Source organism: Trachemys scripta, chromosome 1 (assembly GCF_013100865.1).
Source record: "Trachemys scripta elegans isolate TJP31775 chromosome 1, CAS_Tse_1.0, whole genome shotgun sequence".
Lineage (NCBI taxonomy): Eukaryota > Metazoa > Chordata > Testudines > Emydidae > Trachemys > Trachemys scripta.
The window spans coordinates 137,615,010-137,640,654 of NC_048298.1; the positions used below are offsets into that span (position 1 = coordinate 137,615,010).

The window sequence follows — 25,645 nt, forward strand, 5'->3', positions numbered from 1 at the left end:
TTACCATCCTGGCTAATAGCCATTAATGGACTTAACCTCCATGAATTTATCTAATTCTCTTTTAAACCCTGTTATAGTCCTAGCCTTCATAACCTCCTCAGGCAAGGAGTTCCACAGGTTGACTGTGCACTGTGTGAAGAAGAACTTCATGGATGTTAAATCCATTAATTTCATTTGGTGGCCCCTAGTTCTTATATTATGGGAACAAGTAAATAACTTTTCCTTATTCACTTTCTCCACACCACTCATGATTTTATATACCTCTGTCATATCCCCACATAGTCTCCTCTTTTCCAAGCTGAAAAGTCCTAGCCTCTTTAATCTCTCCTCATATGGGACCCGTTCCAAACCCCGAATCATTTTAGTTGCCCTTCTCTGAACCTTTTCTAATGCCAATATATCTTTTTTGAGATGAGGAGACCACATCTGTATGCAGTATTCAAGATGTGGGTGTACCATTGATTTATATAAGGGCAATAAGATATTCTCCGTCTTATTCTCTATCTCTTTTTGAATGATTCCTAACATCCTGTTTGCTTTTTTGACTGCCACTGCACACTACGTGGACGTCTTCAGAGAACTATCCATGATGACTCCAAGATCTCTTTCCTGATTAGTTATAGCTAAATTAGCCCCCATCATATTGTATGTATAGTTGGGGTTATTTTTTCCAATGTGCATTACTTTACATTTATCCACATTACATTTCATTTGCTATTTTGTTGCCCAATCACTTAGTTTTGTGAGATCTTTTTGAAGTTCTTCACAGACTGCTTTGGTCTTAACTATCTTGAGCAGTTTAGTGTCATCTGCAAACTTTGCCACCTCACTGTTTACCCCGTTCTCCAGATCATTTATGAATAAGTTGAATAGGATTGGTCCTAGGACTGACCCTTGGGGAACACCACTAGTTACCCTCTCCATTCTGAAAATTTACCATTTATTCCTTCCCTTTGTTCCCTGTCTTTTAACCAGTTCTCAGTCCATGAAAGGATCTTCCCTCTTATCCCATGACTACTTAAAATAAAACAAGCTCAAAATAAAATGGCACAATTGTAGGAGAAGAATGTCCTTGGCTGGTTTTACCCACACCCCAGGTTCTTGATTATTTCATCAGATTTGTTTGGGTTGACTAAGAACCTGCATCCGCACAGTGCCCTGGGTTTCATCTGTGGCAGGATCCCATGATGAGATCAATCTCCTGAACTTCATAGAGCCTTGCCAAGAGGGTGCAGCCAACTCCCACAATTTTATCATCTGTCTTACAATATTTGGTTCTTTTCTCTAGCCCCAGCTGTGCAAGGCACATGATGATGTGAAATTCCCAGTATTTGATTTTAAAACAGCAAGTTTCTAGCCCTCATGGTTGCAGGGAAAAGTTTAAAAAATGACCCAAGTGTCCCCTAAAGATTCAAAAGCCAGGAGGCAAAGAAAAAGAACCCCAAATGTATTATTTTAAAACATCTCATAATTTTTAAGCTGATCTCAGGATTTTTGAACTGGTGGGGGGATGCTGCAGGCCCAGTCTGCCAACTGCTATTGCTGTTTTCACGTACGGTAGCTCACTGCTGATTCAAGATGAGGAGGACCATCAATCTGATCCAGTACACCAGGCAATGGGATGCTGGCCAAGATGGACCAATGGTCTTAGGTCTTATGGCAACATCTACATTCAGTAATTAGCAAACATGATAAGAAACATTCTGAGAAATAAGCAAAAGGGGAAATATGCTCAGTGAGTTAGCCAGTAGTAAGTGAAAGCCCCACCAGCCCCAAGCATGAATGGCTGCCAAACCAGCATTCTTCCCAAGGCAGAACTGCTGCACTCATTGGGAGCTGCAGGGACAGTGTGAGGAATGAGTCATAGTGCAGCCCCTCCACCTCTCTAGAGCAGTGATCTCCAAAGTGGGGTGCATGCTCCGCAGGGGGTGCGCAAGAGGATCTTTGGGGGAACGCTTTTTTTTTTTTTGCTCCCTTAGTTTGGCGGGAGTCCGAGCGCCATTTTTTTTTTTTTTTTTGTGCTCTGGCAAAAATGGTAGAGCCGGCGCGGCAGGGGGTGCATGCTCAAAAATTTTTTACTGATAGGTAGGGTTACCATATTTTAAGTGTCCAAAAAGAGGACACTCCACGGGGCCCCGGCCCCACCCCAATTCCACCCAGCCCCGCCCCTGCCCCAGCCCCGCCCCTTCCTGGCCCCGCCCCAACTCCGCCCCCTCCCCTGAACACTTCGCCCCCCTGCCCCTCGCCCTCCCCTGCTTCCCGCGAACATTTGATTCGTGGGAAGTCTGAAGCAGGCAGGCAGCAGGTAAGCTGGGGCTGGGGGGCACGAGGAGGTGTGGCCCAGTCCGGCCCCCCCGGCCGAGCGGCTCCTTCCAGCGGCCGTCCGGCCCAGGCCAAGAGGCTCTGGTCCCGGCGTCTCCCGCCCGGCTCGGCTAGGGCCCTGGGGCCCGGCCCCCGACCCCCCCGGCCCTGGCGGCCCAGCACCGCCGTCCCTCAGCCCCCGGCGGCCCAGCACCGCCGGCCCCCAGCCCCTGGCAACCCAGCACCGCCGGCCCCGGCCCCCAGCAGCCCAGCACCGCCGGCCCCAGCCCAGCACCGCCAGCTCTGCATCCCCGGCCCCACATCCCCAGCCCCCAGTCGAGCACCGCCAGCCCCAGTGGCTCCAGCCCCCAGCCGAGCACCGCCAGCCCCTCCCTCCCTATTTTCCTGGACATGTCCGGCTTTTGGGGATTTCCTCCCGGACGGGGATTTGAGGCCCAAAAAGCCGGACATGTCCGGGAAAATCCAGACGTATGGTAACCCTACTGATAGGGGTGTGTGATCAAAAAAGTTTGGAGACCACTGCTCTTGAAGGCTGGGGAAATTCCACAGGCCACCCCTTGAAGATCTCATCCTGCCCTGTGTCCCTCCAACCTGAGAGTAAGAAGCGGCTGGCTCTATCCAGCCTTGGGAATCTCAGTAGAAAGGGGTCAAGGATAGTCAACAGGAGTGTTACTTTAATCCTACAATGTGGGCTTCAGTCTCTGAAGGAGGGGGCAGGAAAAGGTTTACCTTGTGACAGAGACAGGCTAGAGCTCAGACCCATTTGTAAGGAAGAAGTATCCGGTTTCCCAGGGGGATTAAGGAGCCCTGAGACTGAAGGGTTAATGATCACAGTTTTCTGGATAATGAATGAAAGAAGCACACACAGAGAAATACAAATGCATACAGAGGACTAGAAGGAGCTGGTCTCCCCTCACCTAATCACTTCCCAAGCCCTTTGCAAGCTCCCTTCTCTACCCCACTCCTCCCCACCCCACATGCAGAGTTTTAAATTTAACTTTTCACTAGATGGGACTGAAGATTCCCCATTATACCAAATTATTACATTGTCAGATGTCTCCTGGGTCTAAAAAAAAATAACCAGACCCAAACCGTTCACACTGTGATGAACTGAAACTTTCATGCCTCCATATAGCAGGCCCAAACAAGAACCTAGTATTGGCAAACCCCAAGTGTTCAAAAATCATGCATCAGACATCCAGAAAATCGTGATTTTTTTAAAGACTAATTTTGGATTTTTTTTTTTTGGCTTCTTGGTTTCTGAGCCTTTGAGGTGCACTCAGAACATATTTTTTTATTTCCTTAACCACAAGGCCTAGAAACTTACTTAAAAAAAAAAAAAAAGAAAAGAAATCCAAGTTTGTCAGAGTCACTTGACTCCAAGAGCTGGAGCTTTAAGACAAAAGGCCAAGTATCACTAAACTCATGTTGACATTGTGAGATCTGGCAACACTGGTAATGAAATCCTCATTGGGTGAGTTCCAATTTAGATCTGAGTCTGGATCCAAACTCTGTAACTTTGTCAGATCTCTACACGTGTGTAATGTATTGGGGGGGAGGGATAGCTCAGTGGTTTGAGCATTGGCCTACTAAGCCCAGGATTGAGAGTTCAGCCCTTGAGGGGGCCACTTAGGGATCTGGGGCAAAATCAGTACTTGGTCCTGCTAGTGAAGGCAGGGGGCTGGACTCAATGACCTTTCAAGGTCCCTTCCAGTTCAAGGAGATAGGATATCTCCATTTATTTATTCATTACACTTATTCTGATTTACCTAAAAGAGGCCTTAGCCCATATTGTATCTTGTTTACACTGGTGTACTAGTGAGAGTAAGTGCCACTGATGACTGTGGAGTTACTCCAGAGTCATGCTGATGTGAGAGCAGAATCCAGCCTCTTTTGTCTCTTATATGGCACTGGCTCCTCTTTGTCTCTTCTCATAATCTAACCACTGTTGGTGGAGATCCTTGTAGCCTGAAATTCAAAATGAAAGTAAGATGGCACAAACCCCTGTAAATCAAAATCATAGAGTTCAGGACAATTTTAATGTTACGTCCCGAGTCTATTACTCTTAGATTTCCTCCATCTCCCATGGTTTACTATTTAGCTCTAAGGTTTCTGTGGGTTCAGGGCTCTGTTTGTATGAAAGGTGCTGCACAAAACAAAAGGTGCTTCATATTGTTAATAGAAACTGGTGGAATTTGTCAGAACACATTATCCAATGAGTTTACCCATTTTCTGTTTGTGAATCATACAATATCCAGCCCTGGTTTCTGCGAATGTATTCAATCAGTGGTTTATGGGAACAAATTTCAGCCTATGCAGTGTTTGCATACTATTTTCTTCAACTCTTCACTATTCATGAGGAGCCTCTAGTGGGTAGTCCACACAGGATAACCAACTACTAATGTTAGCATCTAGCAAAACTTCTCCTTTAGTTTAAGTAGTTCTATCACTTCTGATGACCCATGGTGGGGCATTACAAAGTGGCCAATGCGTTACATACTGTTAAGTCTTATGGTATCATTTCCACTCCCTGATGGGATGCCCAAACCATTTTAAATACAGAAATAGCTGATAATGAACTATGCACTCTGCGGGATGAATTTCTGGATTTTAAAATTCTTGAAACATTTGGGACTCAAGAACATATTCACCAATACACCCATGGTCAGTCACCAGGCTACTTATGAATAATACAGCCCATCGAATCATAATGGAAGGAAGTAGCCTTGTTTGTTCACAAAAATCACCTTGCAACCCGCTCTGATTATTAGAATGGACAGTCACAGAGATGAGAAGTAGCACACAGCCGGGGTCTCTCAACAACCCGTTGAATGGAGAACTGACATGAAAATCCACACCACACCATTAACAGGGAACTTGCAAGGAAACTAATGTTTTAAGTTGGAGACATTGTGAAGTGTAAAAATCAGATTTATTTCTTGATGCAATTTTTTTATTTCAGTCTCTCTGTTGGTAGTACCACCTTAGAGCCCTGAAACTAAAAACTCTTTTGAAATCCACTTTTTCGTTCTCTTGTCTAGTCACACCTGGAATGTGACATTGAATTTTGGGTATCTCTGTGCCAGAAGGATGTTAATAAACTGGAGGGAATTCAGAGAAGAAAGAAAAATCAGGAAACATTAGAAGAATAAGTGGAAAAAATGAATAGTTTGATTAAGTCATGTGTGTGTGTGTGTAACTACCTACGCATATTTGATGGCTGCAAACAGCAGGGAAGGGAGGAATTGAGTACAGCTAGGACTTGGAATAAAGTGGTGAAAATGAACAAAGAGGTGTGTTTCCTACTGAATATCAGGAAATATTTCCTGTCACTGAGGAAGCAGTGTGAGCCTCATTGCCTGAGTTATTGAAAACAAGGATGAACAAAGCCCTGGAGAACAGACTATGGGGAACAATCCTGAATAAGCCAGGGAGTGGTTAAAGTGTGATCTTCTACGTGTCTTTCTGATCCCTAGCACATATTCAGTTACAAGAATGCTTTGTTTAGCCTACCTGTATATGTTGTTGCTTAAAGCAGGTGGACTTGATGACATTATGGCTAGGACCAGACAAGGGGGGGAGGAAATCACACTTCAGGAACATAACCTGCAGGACTCAACACAAGTGAAGCAAGGTTGCAAGATGTAGTGCTGTCAGGATTTTGGCCCAGGAAGATCCTGTGCTCCTGGAAAAGTCTAACCCCCCAAAGCACGGCTAAGAAGGCATTTGGACTGCTAGAATGAACTGCAGGAGAAGGGAGGATTGGGCAACAGACTGTTCTGGGAAGGCATGGACGCAGATGAGCTTTTGTAGCACCTTTTATACTAGGATCTGTATACCCCTTGCAAACTACTAATGAAGCCTCTGAGAGACAGCCAAGTATTAATTATTATCCTCATTTTATAAAGATTAGACCAATTTTTTTCAAAAATACCCTCTAATTTTAGGGGTCTTGAGTTGGGCACCCAGATCAGTGGCCATTTTTTGAAAATGTGGACTTAATTTTTTTTTTTAATTAATGGAGATGTCCTATCTCCTAGAACTGGAAGGGACCTTGAAAAATCATTGAGTCCAGCCCCATGCCTTCGCTAGCAGGACCAAGTACTGATTTTGCCCCAGATCCCTAAGTGGCTCCCTCAAGAATTAAACTCACAACCCTGGGTTTAGCAAACTAATGCTCAAACCACTGAGCTATCCCTCCTGTGACTTATCCACAAGAAAATCAGTAACTCAGCCAGGACTAGAATCTTGACAGCTACTTCCCTTCTGTAATCATTGAACTATACTACCTCAACTTCACCTACCTCCTAAAGCCATGGTCTACATACTTGCTCCACATGCATCCTCATTTAATTTTCTGGCACCTAACAGGGGAAATTGGCTGTCATCCAAACCATATAATTATAACTATGAACCAGACTTTTATAAGCTACAGCAGTGCTCCAAGTGTGTAAATATCAGGAATGGGGTGAACCAGTTCAGATAATGTGAAAAACAAACCAAAAAAAGTCACCAAACCTTGGGCCAGGTGAAAATATTAATTATTTTTGGAATATTTTAAATGCTAACTAATTTTTACTCTCTGTTTCACTAAGCTGCCTCCTCTGGCTCCACTTTACATGATTGGAAGACAGGAAGGCTGTTTACAAGTATTTCTGGTCTGACCAGTGGCAAGAGCAGGGAATTTCACAAAGGGAAACCAGTTCCCGCCCAGGATTTCTAGCCTGCTTGCTCAGACTCCAGAGGTTTGGAAAAGCCGAGGAAATTGAGGATGTCTCCTGGGAGCTGCTAAGACTTGTCCTTCATTAGTGAACACCCCTTTATAAGACCGCACTGGGATTGTCCCATAAGCAAGCACAACCCCACCACACCACAGTGTAGTGTGGGCAATGAGGAAGATCTTGAAACTTAAACTGGATTCCTTGTAGCGAGGGAAGGAAGGAATGTGGCTGTTTGCAGGTGCTCCTCGAGTCTGTGTGTCCTGTGTATCAAGGCTATGCAGTATTTATTAAATACAATTATTAGTAAATGACTCAGTAATAAATTGCAGAAGTCACACTTTGTTTTTCATCAGCTGGATGGGGGTGAAGTAAGGAGCAGGGGAAAACCCAACAGGAAATAGCAAGGATTGGAGCATGTGGGTCAACTACTGAGTGGGAGAGTCACTATATCCTCCTAATAGAAATGGTTCCAAACACGGGATTTCACAAACATCTTCTGCTAAGGCACAAGAGGGGGTGTCTTCCATCTGTACTGACAGCTTCTTCGCCAGTTCTTTAAAGAGTTTTCAAGCTGAACCCTGGCTGACAGGATAAGGAGGGAAAGAATATGGGCCCAAACCATCCCTAAGGTAACCCCATAGAATTCAGTGCAGTTTACCCCAGGGGAATTTGGCTTTATGGGATTTTTTTGAAAATAAAGAATTTATATTTGCAAAGCCAGTGTATTGATTGAAATGAAACAAAACAGCTAGTGTGTAGTCAGGGGTTTTACACCTGAGACCGGCCCCACCACAGGGGCATCAGACTAGTCCAAAGGATGAGATCTGAAAAGAGGAGCAGCAAGAGGTCCTTGATGCTGGATCCACCCCCACACTCCTGCTGCACCTCTGACAGCTGCAGATAAAGCATTAGACAGAATCTTGAAACCTACCAGCCTTTACTCCCTGCTCCTGTGGTAGTATGTAATACCATGCACAGCTCTAACATAAACAGGGCTAACACACAGATTCAGAAGTAGCCCACTGGCCCAAGCTTCACTCCTCTGCACCCATGGTCCTCAGCACAGCCATGAGAGCAGAAGCAGCTCATCACTATGAAATCACCAACAGACACTCCTCCCCTTCCTCCCACCAAACTCCCTCCTCCACTTGTCCAGCAGCATGTAGCCTTCAGGTGAGTTAGAGAATGATGAGAAAGGCAAAAAAATATGAAAAGGAGCAAAACTACTTTTCTATTAGAAAGCCAAGATGAGAAGGGAAAGAACGGAGAGTAGATGAATGGGTAACCATTTGAGGCATGGAGACATGGGACTAAGGGACGGGGAACCCAAACTTCAATGCTTTGGAACAGAGGCTTCAAGGAAAAAGCTTGGGAACTGCATGTGAGTGAGAGAGAAAGAGAGAGAGATGGAGAACAGCCCAACTGCATGTCAAACCCCATTCTGATGCAAACAGAGATTCTCCTGTAGTTCAAGTGTTGGGGCTTGTGCTTTTGGGCAGGAGGCTAAGAATCCATGTTTTATTCCCGTTGTCACTTGTAAGCACCAAAAAGCCATAGTGTTCCAGCACAGTGACAAATTTGAAATCTTAGGTGGCCTCAGGTTTGTTACAATAAGTATGTTAGGTATTTCTAAGGTGCCTATCAGCCTGAATATGTGAAAACAAAGTGTAGCAATAAAACTCAGAATAAATAAAACTCATTGTGTTGCTGAGTTACTAATTACAAATACTTACAGACAAGAAGTTGCAAACCAAGGCTTCCCCCCTTTGAAGGTTAAACTACCCACCCTGCTTACAAACAGAAACTCCTCCCCAGGGATAATATCCAGTCAGGAACCACATCCCAGGACTCCTCCACTAGGGGACCTAAAGTGTGTACTGAGAGACTAAAGCTGGGCCAGCAATTCATCATGGATCCTTTATATATTCACCAAGACAATAGCAAGTTTAAATTGTTCTCTGAAACTTATCTCCCATCCTTCAACACAAATCTTAACCCCCTCAGTAAGAACCAGCTAGATCTGAATCACAGGACCCACATATCTTCCTTGGAGGTCTTCTTCATTAACCTTACCACCCAGTCCTAGAACAGCTCCACTTCCCTGACAGCTGCTTGTGGTGGAGAAGCACTTCCACTCCTTTCCCAGAGAAAACATGAAGGCCAAGATTTAAAAAAATTGGCTGCATAGAGCTAAGCTCCTAAGTCCATATTTAGATTAAAAAAAAAAAAAGAGGACTAATGTTCACAGATGTGGAGCACGTAACTCCCACTGACTTCAGCGAAGGCTGCTTGCTCAGCACCTTTGAAAATCAGGTCACTTATTTACTACTTCTGAAAACCTTGGCCTAATGTTTTCATTGGGGTGCAGACACAGGAGATGTAAGAAGAGAGGTGCCTATCACACAGCCTGTAGGTTGAGTGACAGGCCATTTGTTTGTGTTCTGTAAACACTGTGACTGACTCCAGGGGAATGTAGCTTTAGCTCATTGGCACATTTAGGCCTTAAGTCACTGATCATTTCACTTAGGCCAATGAAAAGCCAAAGGCTGATACTAACTTTCAGACACTGTGAACTAGTGGCTAGAGTACTGGAGTGGTACTCAGAAAACCTGGGTTCAGTTTCTGGCTTTGTTGGTGACCTTAGGCCAGTCATGTGCCTCAGTTTCTCAATCTCTAAAACATTACCAACTTCCTTTGTAAATTGAATTGAGATCTACAGATGAAAAATACTATTGCTATTGTTGCCACCGGCGTAGGGCAGATTGGATCCATTGACTTAGGGGCAAAAGACGCTGTGTATCCCGTCACAAATCCTGAGCCATCCAATCTCATGACATAAAGCAGAGCTTATTTCATACAGCTATGACACGGAGTACATAGTAATTAAAGTACTTCAAATGGAAAAAAACTGCATGGATGAGACTAAAGAGTCACACAATTCCCCTCCCCCCCCAATAAACCAAGCAAGGTAAATATGTGGCATTACCAAGATGCGTTGATGGTGGGAGGGGTATAAACTTTTTATTGGCACTACTTCAGAATGACCTGCATAGCTCTCTGCAACTTAGGTAGGTTGTCCCAAAACTCATGGCAACAGAATCTTTATAACACCCCATGCTATTTATATGTAATTATAATAATGCCTTTAATTCCTTTTGTGCCTTTTAACAGATGATCTCAAAGACCTTTTACACACATTAATTAATTAAGCCTCACAATATTCCATGAGGTACAATAGGCATTACTGTTCCTATGGCACAGATGGGGCAAATGGGAAGCGTGCAGAGGTGAAATGATTTTCCCAGCCAAAGTCATGTAGTGAGTCAGTAGAAGAAATGGAAAGAAACCCAGTTGTCCTGGTTCCCAGTCACCCGCTTGTTCTAACTTCTCGCCTGCACTGTATACCCAAGTTTTATGTATTGGAATTTTTTTTTGGTGTTCAGTGGAATTCTCTTATGGCGGGGTTCTCAAACTGGGGGTCAGAACCCCTCAGGGGGTCGCGATGTTATTCCATGGGGGGTCGCGAGCTGTTAGCCTCCACCCCAAACCCCGCTTTCCACCCAGCATTTATAATGGTGTTAAATATATAAAAAAGTGTTTTTAATTTATAAGGGGGGGGGGTCGCACTCAGAGGCTTGCTATTTGAAAGGAGTCACCAGTATGGAAGTTTGAGAACCACTGTCTTATGGCGTAGTTTCTATAAGCAGATTCCAGAGATTTTGTATAAATTTATTACTTATCCTGGAGAAAGCCAGCTAAGATCAAATAAATACTGCTGCTATTCTTGAGATATTGTACCAAGTTCCTGTAGGTGTGTGATTCCCCTTAGATTGCCACCCCCTTTGAATTATCTGAGACTAAAGAGCCACACAACCACCCTCCCCAGTAAACTAAGGCAAATATGTACATTACCAAGATAGGTGGTGGTGTAGAGGGGTATAAACTTCTTATTGCGACTACTTCAGAATGACCTGCATATCTCTCTGCAAGTTATGCAGGTTGTCCCAAACTCATGGCAATAGAATCTTTATAACACCCCATGCCATTTACATGTAATTATAATTATACCTTTAATATCTAGTGTGCTTTTTAACTGATGATCTCAAAGTCTTTTCACACGCATAAATTAATTACGGTAAGCCTCACAATGTCCCATGAGGTAAAATAGGTATTATTTTAATCTGAATTATTTTTAGCTCCTAGCTCGCTAAAATCCCAGGCTAAATGTTGCTTTTTTATCAGTTCTCCTTTTTCGCCTTTACCATGTCCCATCAGTTGGGGTTGGAGACTTTTGTTCTTTATCTCCAAGCATTCTTGTCAAGTGCTTCTTCCAAGCTGACACCAACCTTCTTCATGTCCTCCTTCAGCATCGTGAACCACCTTTTTCTAGGTCTTCACATGACCCAACCATCTCAGTTGATACTCCCTCAGCTTTTCCATGATGGGGCCTATCTGCATTATGGCTCATACTGTTTTGTTGCATAGACAATCAGCTCTCATCTTGTCCGGTGTCCACCTGAGCATTGCCATTTTGGGAGTGTGAAGTAGTTTTTTCCTCTCTTCATCATTGGCCAGCACTCTGACCAGTACATACAGAACAATTTTCTAGGAACACTGTCATAAGCCTTCTCTAAATCCACAAACACTCAGTGCAGCTCCATGCATTTCTCCCTGTATGCCTCTTACACTATTTGGGCTGAAAACACTGCATCCATTATTAACTTTCTTGGCATAAACCCAAATTGTTTGTTTCATACCTGATGCTACAGTCCACCCCCGCCCCCCCTCCACCTTCTCCATAATTATTTTCAGCCATTTCACAGTGTGACTCATTAACGTGATGGGATGGTAATTGCTGCATTCTTGCACATCTCCTTTATACTGGCTTTTTATAAGGTAATACACCTAAATCCTATGCAAATTTCAGAGTTCACCTCCACAGATAACCTCACAAAGCAGACACATGGATGTGAGCTGCCAAGTTCCCAGCATCCCATGCCCAGTTACATGCTGTGCAGGGGAGGAAATGCTGCTTAGCAGTAAAGGAATGTCAGGGGAGAGGAAAAGTGAACTCAAAGACCCTTCTTTCTCAGTGTGAAATGCTGTCACGTTTGCTACACTCTGTCACCCCTGTGGGCACTGTTATATAATGCAAGATTAAACTGTGGAAATAGCTCAATAAGATTCAAAGAAGGATGGACACACATGAGTAATTACTACAGCTCTCAATCCCTCTGCTTGTCAACTGGAAGAGATCAGGAAGAAATTCTGTTATTGTCCCATCATACAAATATTACACAACAAGGCAAATTATAAAATCAGCTGCTATCTGAGATAGAATTGTGGACTAGACAGACAAAGAGAGCCAAATTCTGCACTAGTTTCAGCACTGATTATAATGGGATAGTTTGGAGTGCAAGGAAAAGGAGAATATTACTGTCTATCCAGTATGTGTTTTCTATTGTAGTGGTAGAACAAGTTAATCAAGAATAGTCCGGGGCAGTATCTGACCACCAAGACCGCAAAAACAAAATTACCCAAATGCAGTGCAAGCCTCACTGGCTTACACTAGTTTTTTTCCAAAAACTTGGGAGCAGTGAAGGATTTCTAGGGACAGTTCAATAAGTAAGTCACCAAATTGGAAGATTTCTGGTTTCCCTTCATTTCTGCCTATACATGGATTACAAAACTCAAATCCACAAAGCAGCCTCCTTGTAAAACATTCCCTCCCTCTCCCCAAAGGAAGGGGCTAGATATATTTGGGGAGAAAAAGATTTCCACAGGCTAGTATGACTTAAAACTTTTCTACCTTTAAAAGCATTTTCTCTCTCTTCTGTAATATTACCTCTCCGTAACATTTTGTATTAAAGGCTTGATCAAATTCAGTGGCACCTTATTCAGCTGCTAGGAGGTTAAGCTCTAAGGGCCATCTTTTTGTTCTCTGATTGTACAGTGCTTAGCACAGTGCGGTCTTGCTATTTTAATACAAATAATAACAATAATAATAAAGGGAGAGAATAAAGGTTTAAAGATGAGACTCAGGGCTTCTCTCCATGGGGAAAGTGACTGGCAGAACTCTAGTGGTATAAACATAGTGCATCTGCCATAGCTATGCCGGTATAACTCCCTGTGGGGACTTTACTGTATGCCAGTGTTGCTTATAGAAGTGACGTAAGCTGTATAGAAGGGGTATTGGAAAGGAAGGAATGTTCACATCCCCCCACAACTATCAAGTGTGTGCATTTGGAAGGGATAAGCCGAAAGGCTGTTTGGATCTCTATGAACATTCAGAAATTATGTAAGAAGAGGGCTTTCACAGGCAACTATGAAAAACAAGCTCTCAGAAGCTCTTAGAGCTCTCTAAGTGAACGTGTGCAACACATCAGCCTAAAGACTGTCATCTCTGTAAAGGTCTGCTATAGAAAAATCCCACAGCTCCACAAACTGAGCATGAACAGAGTACACTTCATCCTCATTGCTGAAATGCAGCTGCATCTCCTGCATCTCTTCATACAACAAGAGAAAGGCACCATCAGCAGCAAAGAGCTTGATCCAACACTTACTAAGGTGATGGGCAATATAGTTCATACAGACAAGTTCTGAGCACCTATAACTCCCCCTGGAGAAGAAGATTAAGCCCATTGCTGCTCTGCACCTTGGGTAGTCACCTATGACTGTGCCAAGTGGGTGCAAAACATCAGCCTGATCCAGTAGCATTTTATACCCACTTGGCACAAGTGGCTGTGCAGGGTGCAGGACAACAATGCTTTGGACCAGCTGTGCTCAGGGAGAAAAGAAAGGCAAAGGGTTTCAGGGAGGTAAGAAGCAATTCCTCTGAAACAAGCCATCATTTTTTCAAAGCAAGCAGTTATGGCAGCACTAACACACACACAATTAGCAAGTACATGAATTTCATGCTGATGCTTCATAAGATGTTTTGCACAAAAACACTTTCATATTGACATGACCTTTCTGAATGGCAGTTGGAGAGGGAGCATAAATGACATATTTTTAAGGGAGTGAAATCAGTACTTGTGAAAGCAAGGAGCAGATACTACTAGTCACAGGCAGGCATAATGCAGACATATGCTGTGTGTTTCCCCACATACAGTTCTTGAACATGCAACTCAATATTGATCTCCAGCAATCCAACTGCTAATCTCTACCTGGGCTCCCCACACAGATGTGTCAATGGATCCCACACCTATCCTGCAGCCCTTTGTTATTCCAGCCTTGGGAACTACAATCAGTTGTCCCGATTCCCTTCAATACTGCCCTACAGAGCTCCCCCTGGCAATTCCAGTCCTGGGAACTTCACACAGTTCTGCCGATGCCTCTCTATCCTAACACACCCCCTGCTATTCTAGCGCTGCATCCCTCTTGAGCAGAAATTGCATATTGTGCCCAGTTATGCAGTAGGCTTACACAATGCATTCATGGGGACGAAACTGAGACCCACTAAACTCATTTCACCGATGAGCAGAGATAAAATTTGAAGTCCAGAGATATTCCTCCTTAAAAAAATCTGAAAGAGAGACAAATAGAAAAGTGCTGCAAGCACTCGCTGATTTTATCTACCGTCAGAAAGTCCTGGGCAAAGAGACATACAAACTTTAACAAAGAAAGCAGAATGTGGAGGAGAAAAGGCAAGAACGCTGAGCGACACTGTACCTTTTCTGCTGCAGCAGGTGGATTTCATCCAGACGCCGAGCCCAGTATTTTTTGCCTTGTAACTTGTGTCTGAGCATGTTCCAGAGCTGGATGAAAGGTTTGCTATTCCCAGGCAGAGGCAACCCCATTGTCTTTTTCCTTTCTCCTCCTTTTCTTCAGCTGGAGCAGCCTTCTATACCAAAGCAGAAGCCAGCAACCCTCACCCAGAAAGATTTAAGGCAGTCTCACTGAATGGCCCTGGGCTGACTCTCCTCTCCCAACTACTGCTTATTAACTCTGCCCGGGATCGCCTATACGCAACTAGCTCAGATGTAACAGTTCAAAAAGAAAAATGTAAAAAAAATAAGCTCTCTAACAGTAACCACCTCTGGCTAGCAGATCATCCTGAGCCACGCCGACCATCAGAATGAAACGAAACAGGGAGAGCAGCGAGTTGATCTCCAAAATAACCCACCCCAAAGTGTGTCTGATTTGGAGACAGCCACTTGGGATCCTATGCTTCAGGTGCTCTGACCCTGCCCAGCTGCTGAGGAATATCTAAGGCTTCAGCTCCTAATATGTCTTTTCCATGTCTAAAGTCTAGGATTTAGAGAAGTTTCTTCCTTATCCACCCCTGGCTACCTCTGGGAAGGTGCATCTGAGCGGTGGGACCTGGAAATAGACAGAGGGCTGCGCAGATCAGGCAGAGCAGCATCTAGCTCTGTGAGCATATGAGAATGTGTCCTGAAAGATACTATCTGCTGGGAAGGCACCAAAGCACAGTACAAAGGAGGCCACACCTCCCAGCTCGCCTCTCCGCAAATCACATCACAGACACAGCTTGTGTTTAAGGAGCTGGCCTGCCTGCCCCATCCCCACCTCTCTCTCTCACACACACACACAAACCCGCGCGCACGCATACAAAATAATTTCCAATCTCCAAATCTTTTAGGAGATGGGAGAAGAGTTTAAAGATATTTGTATAGAAAGACTTGAGCCTCCGGAGGCCTCCCTTTCCTCTTCCTTCCCCCCCTCCCCCGCATTCTCTCTTACTTTCTCTCTCTACCTTGTTTCGTCTGTACAATGTATGTAAGGAGAGTGAAATTTACCATTTGTCTGTACTATTCTTTCATTGTTGGAAAAAAGCACAAAATGATTCCATGGGCTTGGGGTATTGATAAGCAGGAGCAAAGACAGTAGGGGATATTACCTGAGAGCAAAGAAACTATGGGCCAAACCCTGCAACAAGGCCCTGATCCACAAAGACAATAGGAGTTTTGCCATGATTCAGTGGGCGCAGGATTAGCCTTAGCCTTTACTCAGGCTACATTCCCATTGTAGTCAGTAGGGATTTTGTCTGAGTAAGGTCTGAAGGACTTGCATTGGACATGAAGCAGAATCAGCATTTAGAAGCATAAATCTGAAGGGGGGGGCTTTGGGGAAGAAAGGTGAGTAAAACACCAAAATAACCAGGGGAAGGAGAATAAAGATTAATCTGCAGGGGCTGATGCAGGTAACCTAACAGGTCATTCTGATCTCTAACTCCTAGGATTCTCTGAATCAGGCAGTCTAAGTGTAAGTGTCAAACTGAACTGACCTGGAATAAAACATAAAATTGTCACTGATAAAGTTGCAGATGACACAAAAGTTGGGGGAGTAGTAAATATTGATGGGGATAGGTCCTGATGCAGAACAATCTGGATTGCTTGATAAACTGGGTACAAGCAGGGGCAGATCCAGGCACCAGCGCAGCAAGCGCGTGCCTGCGGCGGCAAGCTGTGGGGGGCGGCAGTCAGGCTGCCTTCGGCAGCATGCCTGCGGGAGGTCTGCCGGTCCCGCGGCTTTGGCGGTAATTCAGCGGCGGGTATGCCGAAGGCGCGGGATCGGCGGACCTCCCGCAGGCATGCCACCGAAGGCTGCCTGACTGCCATGCTTGGGGCGGCAAAATACATAGACCCTGGGTACAAGCAAACAATATGTGTTGTAATACTGCTAAATGTAAATTCCTATACCTAGGAACAAAGAATGTAAGCCATACTTACACAGTGGGGGACTCTATTCTGGGAAGCAGTGACTCTGAAAAAGATTTGGGGGTCATGGTGGATAATCAGCTGAACATGAGCTCCCAATGTGACACTGTGTCCAAAAGGGCTGATGTGATCCTTGGATCCATAAACACAGGAATCTTGAATTGGAGCAGAGACAGAGAGGTTATTTTACCTCTTTCAGAGTAGCAGCCGTGTTAGTCTGTATCCGCAAAAAGAACAGGAGTACTTGTGGCACCTCAGAGACTAATAAATTTATTAGACCATAAGCTTTCGTGGACTATAGCCCACTTCTTTGGATGCATACCGAAGAAGTGGGCTGTAGTCCATGAAAGCTTATGCTCTAATAAATTTGTTAGTCTCTAAGGTGCCACAAGTACTCCTGTTATTTTACCTCTGTATTTGGCACAAGTGCAACCACTGCTGGAATACTGTGTCCAGCTCTGGTGTCCACAGTTCAAGAAGGATGTTGGTAACTTGGAGAGGGTTCAGAGAAGAAACATGAGAATGATTAAAGGATTAGAAAACCTGCCTTATATTTATAGACTCACAGAGCTCAATCTATTTAGCTTAACAAAGAGAAGGTTAAGAGGTGACTTGATTACAGTCTATAAGCATCTACATGGGGAACAAATATTTAATAGTGGACTCTTCAGTCAGACAAAGAAAGGTATAACATGATCCAATGGCTGGAAGTTGAAGCTAGACAAATTCAGACTGGAATTAAGGTGTAAATTTTTAACAGTGAGCATAATTAACCATTGGAACAATTTACCAAAGGAAGTGGTGGATTCATCATCACTGAACATTTTAAAATCAAAATTGGATGTTTTTCTAAAAGATACTGTAGAATTATTTTGGGTAAAGTTCTATGGGCTGGGTAATAAAGGAGGTCAGACTAGATGATCACCAGGGCCAGCTCCAGGCACCAGCTTACCAAGCAGGTGCTTGGGGCGGCCACTTCGGAGGGGGGCGGCACGTCCAGCTGTTTGGCGGCAATTTGGCGGAGGTCCCTCACTCCTGCTCGGAGCGAAGGACCTCCCACCGAATTGCCGCTGCAGATCGCGATCACGGATTTTTTTTTTTTTGGCTGCTTGGGGCGGCCAAAACCCTGGAGCCGGCCCTGATGATCACAATGATCTCTTCTGGTCTTGGAACTTATGAATCTCTGAACTCGGCGGGGGGGGGGGGGGTGCATTCCTCACTGCAATCAGTGACGGCTCAGAGATTAATGCCAGCCAGGAGAGACAGCAGGTGGTGGGAGGGATACAGTCTTTGGATAATTAAATCAACACACACAGCCCTCCTGTTTTTCCTGGAGAGTGGGAGGAGTAGGCAAGCCAGGGTTGAAGTTAGATAAGGCTCTTAGATACCAAGATGATAGGCATCTTACAAATACCTAAGGTAGATAGACAGATAAGTCCCCATTTAGTTGAGCTGCTCTCCCCACCCCCGCTGTTGGGTTACTGGCTCTTGGTGCATAGTTGGCATTCTCTCTCTGGGGGGTGGGGTGGGGGCATTGTCATACCTGCAGGCTACGGCTAACAATCAGAAGGACTCTAGTGTGTAAATGTTACACCTCTAATTTAAATAGATTAAACCCAGTGCTGATTGTACAGCCACTACAGACCAGCAGTGGGAAAGGGTTCTCTCTCTCTCTCTTCCCCCATCCCAATGTTGTGGAGGGAAAATGTGTCAATTTGCACTGATGCAGGGAAAAGAAATGTAATTTTGTAACTAGTGTCATAGTGCAGCCCCAAGGGCATAGAGAAGGGTGGGCAGTGCAGTGTGTCTCAAGGAGACAAGGGGCTGGTCACTTTAAAAGGTGATGTGGCTAGGTGAAAGGGAATGTATAGCGATACACATTCCTTCCCAAAGCTGTCCCAAGCAGCTCTAAGTGCTGCCCCTTTGCAGTGGTACCACAATGTAGCCATGGATGAAAGAGGATACAAGGATGCACAGCGTCTGCAGACTAGAAACACAGTTACTAGCTCAGCCACACACAAATACACACACATACATACTTGGGGAGCTGGTCCTTCAGCTTCAAACACACTTGAGCTAAAGAAGAATTCCAACAATAATTGTAGGTCTCTGACCCTTTCTGTGGCACAGCCACTGGAGGGCATCATGACACAACACACATACGCACACAGCACCCAGACATTGCAAGAGGGCATTTTCTCTGCTTACAGCAGTGGATGTGGTCAAGGTGAATTGCCAGCATGGTCAACAGATGGAAGCTGGCTACACCATGGGAGAACATTCCAGAGGCCAAAGCTGGTTGTCAGACAAAACATTGTAAAGATCTTTGTGGGTGAAGGAAGGCTGCAGAGCATGTGTAATAGTGATCTCATGGAAAGATGACACACAACACAATGGTCAGAGCAAGTGGTAATGACAAGGGGGGATGATGGTTCTGTGGTGGCACACATTCAGGTATCTTTTGGGGGAAGCTCAATCAGCATTGTGTACATCACAGCCAGCACAGGCCTGGCCTTGAGAGCAAGTGAAACAGCAGAGATAAGTCAGTAGATGGTACTATTTGGTGGAGAGACAAATGAAAAACAGAGATAGTCACAAGGACAGAGAATGGCCATTTGTACATGTCTACTACAAGTTAAGGGGAACTGCAAAACCACATTGACCACTGGGAACATGCTGTTTGGTCATATGGTCTTGCCATGGTTATAAAACAGTCCTTCTGCTCTCTTCTGGACATAGTGTACTTCTGTCATCACCACCAGTTGCTAGCTATCCATAAGCCACGTAGAGCACTAACTGAGCAGATATGTGGTTTCCCATTCTTGTTTTCATGCATCAAATCTTGCTGTGTGTGGATTTGCACTAGATGGCCTAATCAGTCCCCAGTATTTCCCATTCCAGTGCAAGGAAATGTTGTTTTAAATCAGTGGACTGGGAGTCAAGAGTTTTACGTTCTACTTTTAGCTTTGACACTGACTCACTGCAAGACCTTGGGCAAGTCACTTCCCCTCTCTGTGCCTGAGTCATCAGCAAAATGAAAATAACAATACTTCCCTAACTCTTAGTGGTATTGTGAGGCTTAAAGGGCCTAATCTATACCCAAAGTTACATTACGCAACAGCCAGCATGAATTCCAGCTATTAGCCTAGAGCAAACTGGACCCTTGTCTTTTAAAGTCTATTTCAATGATGGTCGAGTCAGAAGAAAACATCAGGATCATGTCTGTTTGCAGCGTGATATAGCAACACTAGAGCCTTTGCCCTTGGGTGTTGACAATCTGGAGGAGCTGAGGCCAATGGAGGAGGCAGTTTTATTGTCTTGACTGTAATCAAAATTGTTGATGCCAGCATATGCAAATTAAATTATAGTCACAAATGATTCTATAGGGTATGGATTCCTTTAGTCTAAATGGCTCTGACCCTTGCATTCCTTGTTCTCGCAAAACTCCTGTTGACTTCAGTGGGAATTTTGAGTGCCCAAGGAATGTAGAATTGGATCCAATATATTTAACTTGTGACAAGTCAGAATGAGAGCTCTCTCTCTCTCTCTCTTTCTCTCTCTCTCTCTCTCTTCCCCCCTTTCACTCACAAGGTCCAAACATCTCCTTAGGAATAGAAAAAAATACCAGGGAGAAGAGATGCTTCAAATATTACTCCAAAGAGGAAATGGTAAAGTGCACCTTATTCTGCTACAATATCTGCAATGTGAAGAGCAGCTAATGGGTGTGATGGAGGATATTATAAGAGTGAGGGAGGATGTTCCATCTAAGGAAGAAGCTATGTGTATCTACATGCTGCAAGAGCCCCTCACGAGACTTAGATCTCTGTTAAGCAGAGAACAGACAACATGGCAGCTGATGGTATTAGCAGAACTTGCTCATGATGAGAGCATAGAGGAGATTCTAATTTTGGTAAACTTATGTTCTTTTGTGGTTGTACTTGGGTGTAACTTTAACTTTCCTCCCCAATCCATGCCACTCACCTGATGGACACATGAGGCTCTTTGCCTCAATAACAATACCTAGCACTTAGAACAGGTTTACATCTTCAAAGCACTGAGCAGCCATTAACTAACCAATATTCACATCATCTCTGTGGGCTAGAAGTATAGTCACACCCATTCTACACTTGCAGAAACTGGGGCGGAGTGAGGTCAAGTGACTTGCCCAAGGCCAGGCTGAGAGTAAGTAGCAGACCATGATTAGGGCTCCAGTGTTGGCTCCCAGTCCTGTGCTCCGTCCACTCCCTAAAGCCCTAAAGCCCTCCTTCTTTTGCTTCCTCTTTGTTCAACCTGCTTGAAACAAGATTACAGGATCTCGTTTGTGATCCAAATCACAAACGGATTCCACCTCACACCTCAACTTTTCCTCTTAGATGACTCCTATTTCACAAATCATGAGAGAGATACAGCCATTCCAGAGCAAGGGAATGGTTCATACAGTCAGGGATATACAGACAAAGAGTATAAGTGCATCCAACAAGCTATGTACATTACCTTTTTAGATTTTGAATTACACTGCAAGTCCTACCATGTTAGAGGATAGTGTTACAACACAACAGTTCCTCAACCAAGTTATAGTAGCTTACATATGCGAACAGCACCAAGCCACATTATGCTTCTGTAAAGATAATATGTAAATGCATAAAAATACGTATTGAAGTAAAACAAAACTAAGCAGTAGTTGCCAATGCCTAGGGATTCTAGGAAGAGCATGCTAATAATACTATCTCACAGCTCTTTACAAAATTTTATCTTGAGGGGTCCAAGAGTGGTGTATACATGTGGATCACTCATCCCACCAACCAGTAAAGTGCAGCTACCACCAAGGTGGAGCTTGGCAGCTGTTGAACTCTGCCAAGTACATAACAGTTTAGGTTAGGAACTGAAGAATCTTGTATTCAATTGAAAATGCAAGGGTAATTTGATGAAGCTAGGCTACACCTAACTAACCCATATAGAAAAAGTCCTACAGAATTTAACTGAGAATTGATAACCTTTCAATGGAATTTTTAATTGACTTATTAAATTGTATAAGGTGATTTAAAAATTCCATACAAATTATATAATTCCCTTTTAAATTATATAGGGTAAAACATCCTTATTAAATTATATAGGACTTTTCCTTAAAGTGAATTGTGATGTGGCCAGGACACTAAAACCAAAAAGTGTCATGTGTCAAGGGCTCTTTAATGGCCCATGTCTTTGTTGATATCTTGAGCAGCACTATGTGCCCCTAATACCATGCTGGGTCAATGGGCTCCATACTCAGTCAGCGGGAAGAGCATTCCCTTCACTAGCTCATGCAGCATTCTGGATGTTCCTTGTAGGTATTGCATCCAAGTGGCACATAGGCTAAAATCTATGTAGCTGGTGAAATCTGATGATATCACAAGACCCCAAAGTAGTCTCATAGACTCATAGACTTTAAGGTCAGAAGGGATCGTGATCATCTAGTGAGTCTGACCATAGAACCTCACCCACCCACTCCAGTGGTGAGCTGGAGCCAGTTCGCACCAGTGAGCTGGAGCCGGTTCGCACCAGTGAGCTGGAGCCGGTTCGCACCGGTTCGCAAGAACCGGTTGTTAAATTTAGAAGCCGGTGTAGAACCGGTTCCTAAAGGGGTGGGCGGGTGAGCAAACTCCGGTCCGCGGGCCACATCCGGCCCGCGGGACCGTCCTGCCCAGCCTGCCTGAGCTCCCAGCTGGGGAGGCTCCCCTGGCCCCTCCCCCGCTTCCCCCCCCTCACAGAGCCCCAGCATGCCGCGCTGCCGACACCAGCGTGCAGGGCAGCTCTGCAGTTCCTGCCGCTTTGAGTGGCATGGTAAGGGGATGGGGCTGCGAGCTCCAGCGGCCATGCAGCATCCTTACACAGCAGCATGGTAAGGGGGCCGGGCCGGGGCTGGCTGAGGGGTTGGATAAAGGGCAGGGAGTGGGGGCAGAGGCTCTGGGGGGGGGCGGTCAGGGGACGGGGAATGGGGGGGGTTGGGTAGGCGTGGGAGTTCCAGGGGTCTGTTGGGGTGGTGGTGGATGGGGTCGGGGCAGTCAGGGGACAGGGAGGAGGGCGAGTTGGGTAGGAGGTGGGGTCCTGGGGGGCAGTTAGGGTGGGGGGTCTCAGGAGGGGGTTGTCAGGGGACAAGGAGCGGGGGGGTTGATGGGTTGCGGGTTCTGATGGGGGCAGTCAGGGGCAGGATGTGGGTTGGGATCGGATGGGTGGTGGTGGTTGGGGGAGACAGGCACGTGGGGCTTGTACTCACCGCGCGGTTCCCTACCGGGTCTTCGGCGGCACTTCGGCGGCTGGGGGGTGTGTGTCTTCACTCACTCCGGGTGAAGTACCTGCCACTGAAATGCCGCCGAAAACCCAGAGTGAGTGAAGACACCTCCCGCCCCCCGCCGATGAAGTGCCTCTGAGGATCCAGTAGGGAACCGGTTCTTAGGATTTTGGGAGCTCATCACTGACCCACTCTTGAAAAAGACCCCTGACCTCTAGCTGAGTTATTGAAGTCCTCAAATCATGGTTTATAGACTTCAAGTTACAGAGAATCCACCATTTACACCAGGGCTGCCCCGGGGGGAGGGGGGGGGGCAAGTGGGGCAATTTGCCCCAGGCTCCAGGCCCCGCAGGGCCCCCCACGAGAATATAGTATTCTATAGTATTGCAACTTTTTTTATGGAAGGGGCCTCCGAAATTGCTTTGCCCCAGGCCTCCTGAATCCTCTGGGTGGCCCTGATTTACAGTAGTTTAAACCTGCAAGTGACCCATGTCCCATGCTGCAGAGGAAGACGAAAACCCCCATAGTCCAGCTGCAGTTAAGCCAGTAGTCTTAAGGTATGTTGGGAGTTTTAAAAAAATTCCACTTTGAAGCAAAAACTTTGAACTATCACCCCAGCTGCAAAGTTAGGAACATGATAAAAGGGTAAAAGTCTTGAAAAAAAAAAAAAAAAAAAATCAAAACCCATCTCTCCCAGGTTTGACATTCATTGCAGTCAAATTTAAGAGTCTGTGCTTTCCCATTCAAGTAGGAGATTGTTTTTATCTGTGGGGGTTTAATTTCAGAGATCAGCTCTTTGGGAAATTCACAGGCTGCAAAGATGTTTAATTTCCCTGACGCTGTTAAAAGTAAGAGCATTTCAAGCTCATTTTCTAGCAATTATATATACTAATCTTTGAATTATCTCCTAAATTAGCTGGGGCCAGGGCCATCCTTACTCATACACAAAATATGCAGTTGCATAGGGCACCCAAATTTCCTGGTGCCCTGTGCAGCTGCGTGCTGCTCCAGCCCCTGCTCCGGCTCTTCCCTAGGGCCCCTGCCCCTGCTCCGTCCCGCCTCTTCCCCGCCCCAGCCCTGCTTCTTCCTGCTCCTGCCAGGGTTGGCTCCAGGCACCAGCGTAGCAAGCAGGTGCCTGGGGCGGCCAATGAAGAAGAGTGCGGCCAATGAAGAAGAAAAGAGATTACCTAATAGGTTGTTTCCTCCCTTCATAGCTATGACTCCAGAAATTCTCTAGGCACTTAGCCCCCTGCAGCCTCCAGTAAGCCTGAGATTATCATATTGCTGTGGTGCAAATTATTTTTATTCACTATATTTCAGTACTTTAGTTTCTTTTGTAGTTTGGGGATGCTGCAGATGGTAGTGCTGGTGAGTGATGCAGTAGAGGGCACCCGTCTCATAGAGTCAACACTGAAGTTAATAACATAGCATAATACTAGGGAGTGCTGTGTTGGAAGGTGACTTGGTAGGGGGGCTTACTTCTCCCTGATTCAGTACTGATCTCAATGCTCCACCATAGTGGTAGGGAGCACCGCATAGTCTAGCATTCCACAACACTAGTTCAGGCTGACTCAGAGGGTACAGGCACCCACTACAGAATCATCAACACGGCTTCCTACTGCACTGAGGTTATTTCTGGGTCTCCAGTCCAAGTGTCCTAATCTGACTTTACTTAGCTATGAGACCCGATGAGATCACAGCTCAGGGGTGGCATGATTGCAATATGGTGTAACAATGCATACCAGTACATATTCCTCTCAACCCTTCTCTTCGCTGCACCAAGAAGTGAGTTACTGCCCTCTAGTGGTGTGATGAGAATATCAGGTCAAGGTTTTACCATGTTTCTCTGTTTTTAACAAACTTCTTCAAAGTGCAGTTAAGGTCTGAAAAATGACAGCTGTGTAAAAATGGCACTTTGTTACTCAACACATCTGCTACCACTGTGCCTGAATCATACCTGTCCCTACTTCACTGACTCAAATACATTTTTTCTCCTGTTAGAACCATAAAGCCACCAAAACTCAAGAGCTTGAATTACGGTTGTCAATTTTGGTTGGACTTATTCTTAGAGGCTTCCTCATATGACACAATCTTTCATTAAAGATTAATCTTTAATTCCTGGAGACTCCAGGACAATATTGGAGGGTTAGCAAACGCTGGATGGAGTCTGTTCTTCATGCACCATCATCCTAAGTTTCTGCTGGAACTCAGTGAATTATTCACTGCAAAAAAAAAAAGGCATCCAACAAATTTGGCCATTGTTTCTGCTCATGAATTATTTGAGAACCTACCAAAATGTCTGTGAATCTCTTCAGCATTTGCAAATATTTACTGAATAGTTTTTACAAACAAATGTCAGTTTATGGGATGTTCACAAACTAGCAATTTCATTGATGTCTTTGGCTCTTTGCTGTTTGTGGGTCCAGTTGGTTGTATGTTACATCTACTGTTTCTAGACCTTAGGTGAACAATTAAAACTTTTAAAACAGAAGAATAATGATTGCTGAGAAAGAGAAGCAATTAACTTTCTTGTCTGAATTTGTGGATGAATGACTATTTGTATTAAAATTCACGAACATTTTGGGATTTATGAACTTCTTCACAAATAAATTGGCAACCATCTAAATCTTTGTAAATAATGACTAGTATCTCCT

General features: G+C 44.9%; 1 protein-coding gene across 1 annotated transcript in view; it reads right to left on the reverse strand.

The window, feature by feature from the left end:
- LOC117885324 (transient receptor potential cation channel subfamily V member 6-like) overlaps nucleotides 1–15,401 on the reverse strand; it is a 44,223-nt gene extending 28,822 nt beyond the window's left edge. The window contains exon 1 of the mRNA XM_034786605.1: nucleotides 14,715–15,401. Coding sequence (XP_034642496.1) covers nucleotides 14,715–14,842 — 128 coding nt within the window. The 5' untranslated portion in view covers nucleotides 14,843–15,401. The remainder of the gene's footprint in view (nucleotides 1–14,714) is intronic.
- Nucleotides 15,402–25,645: the final 10,244 nt, after the last annotated feature.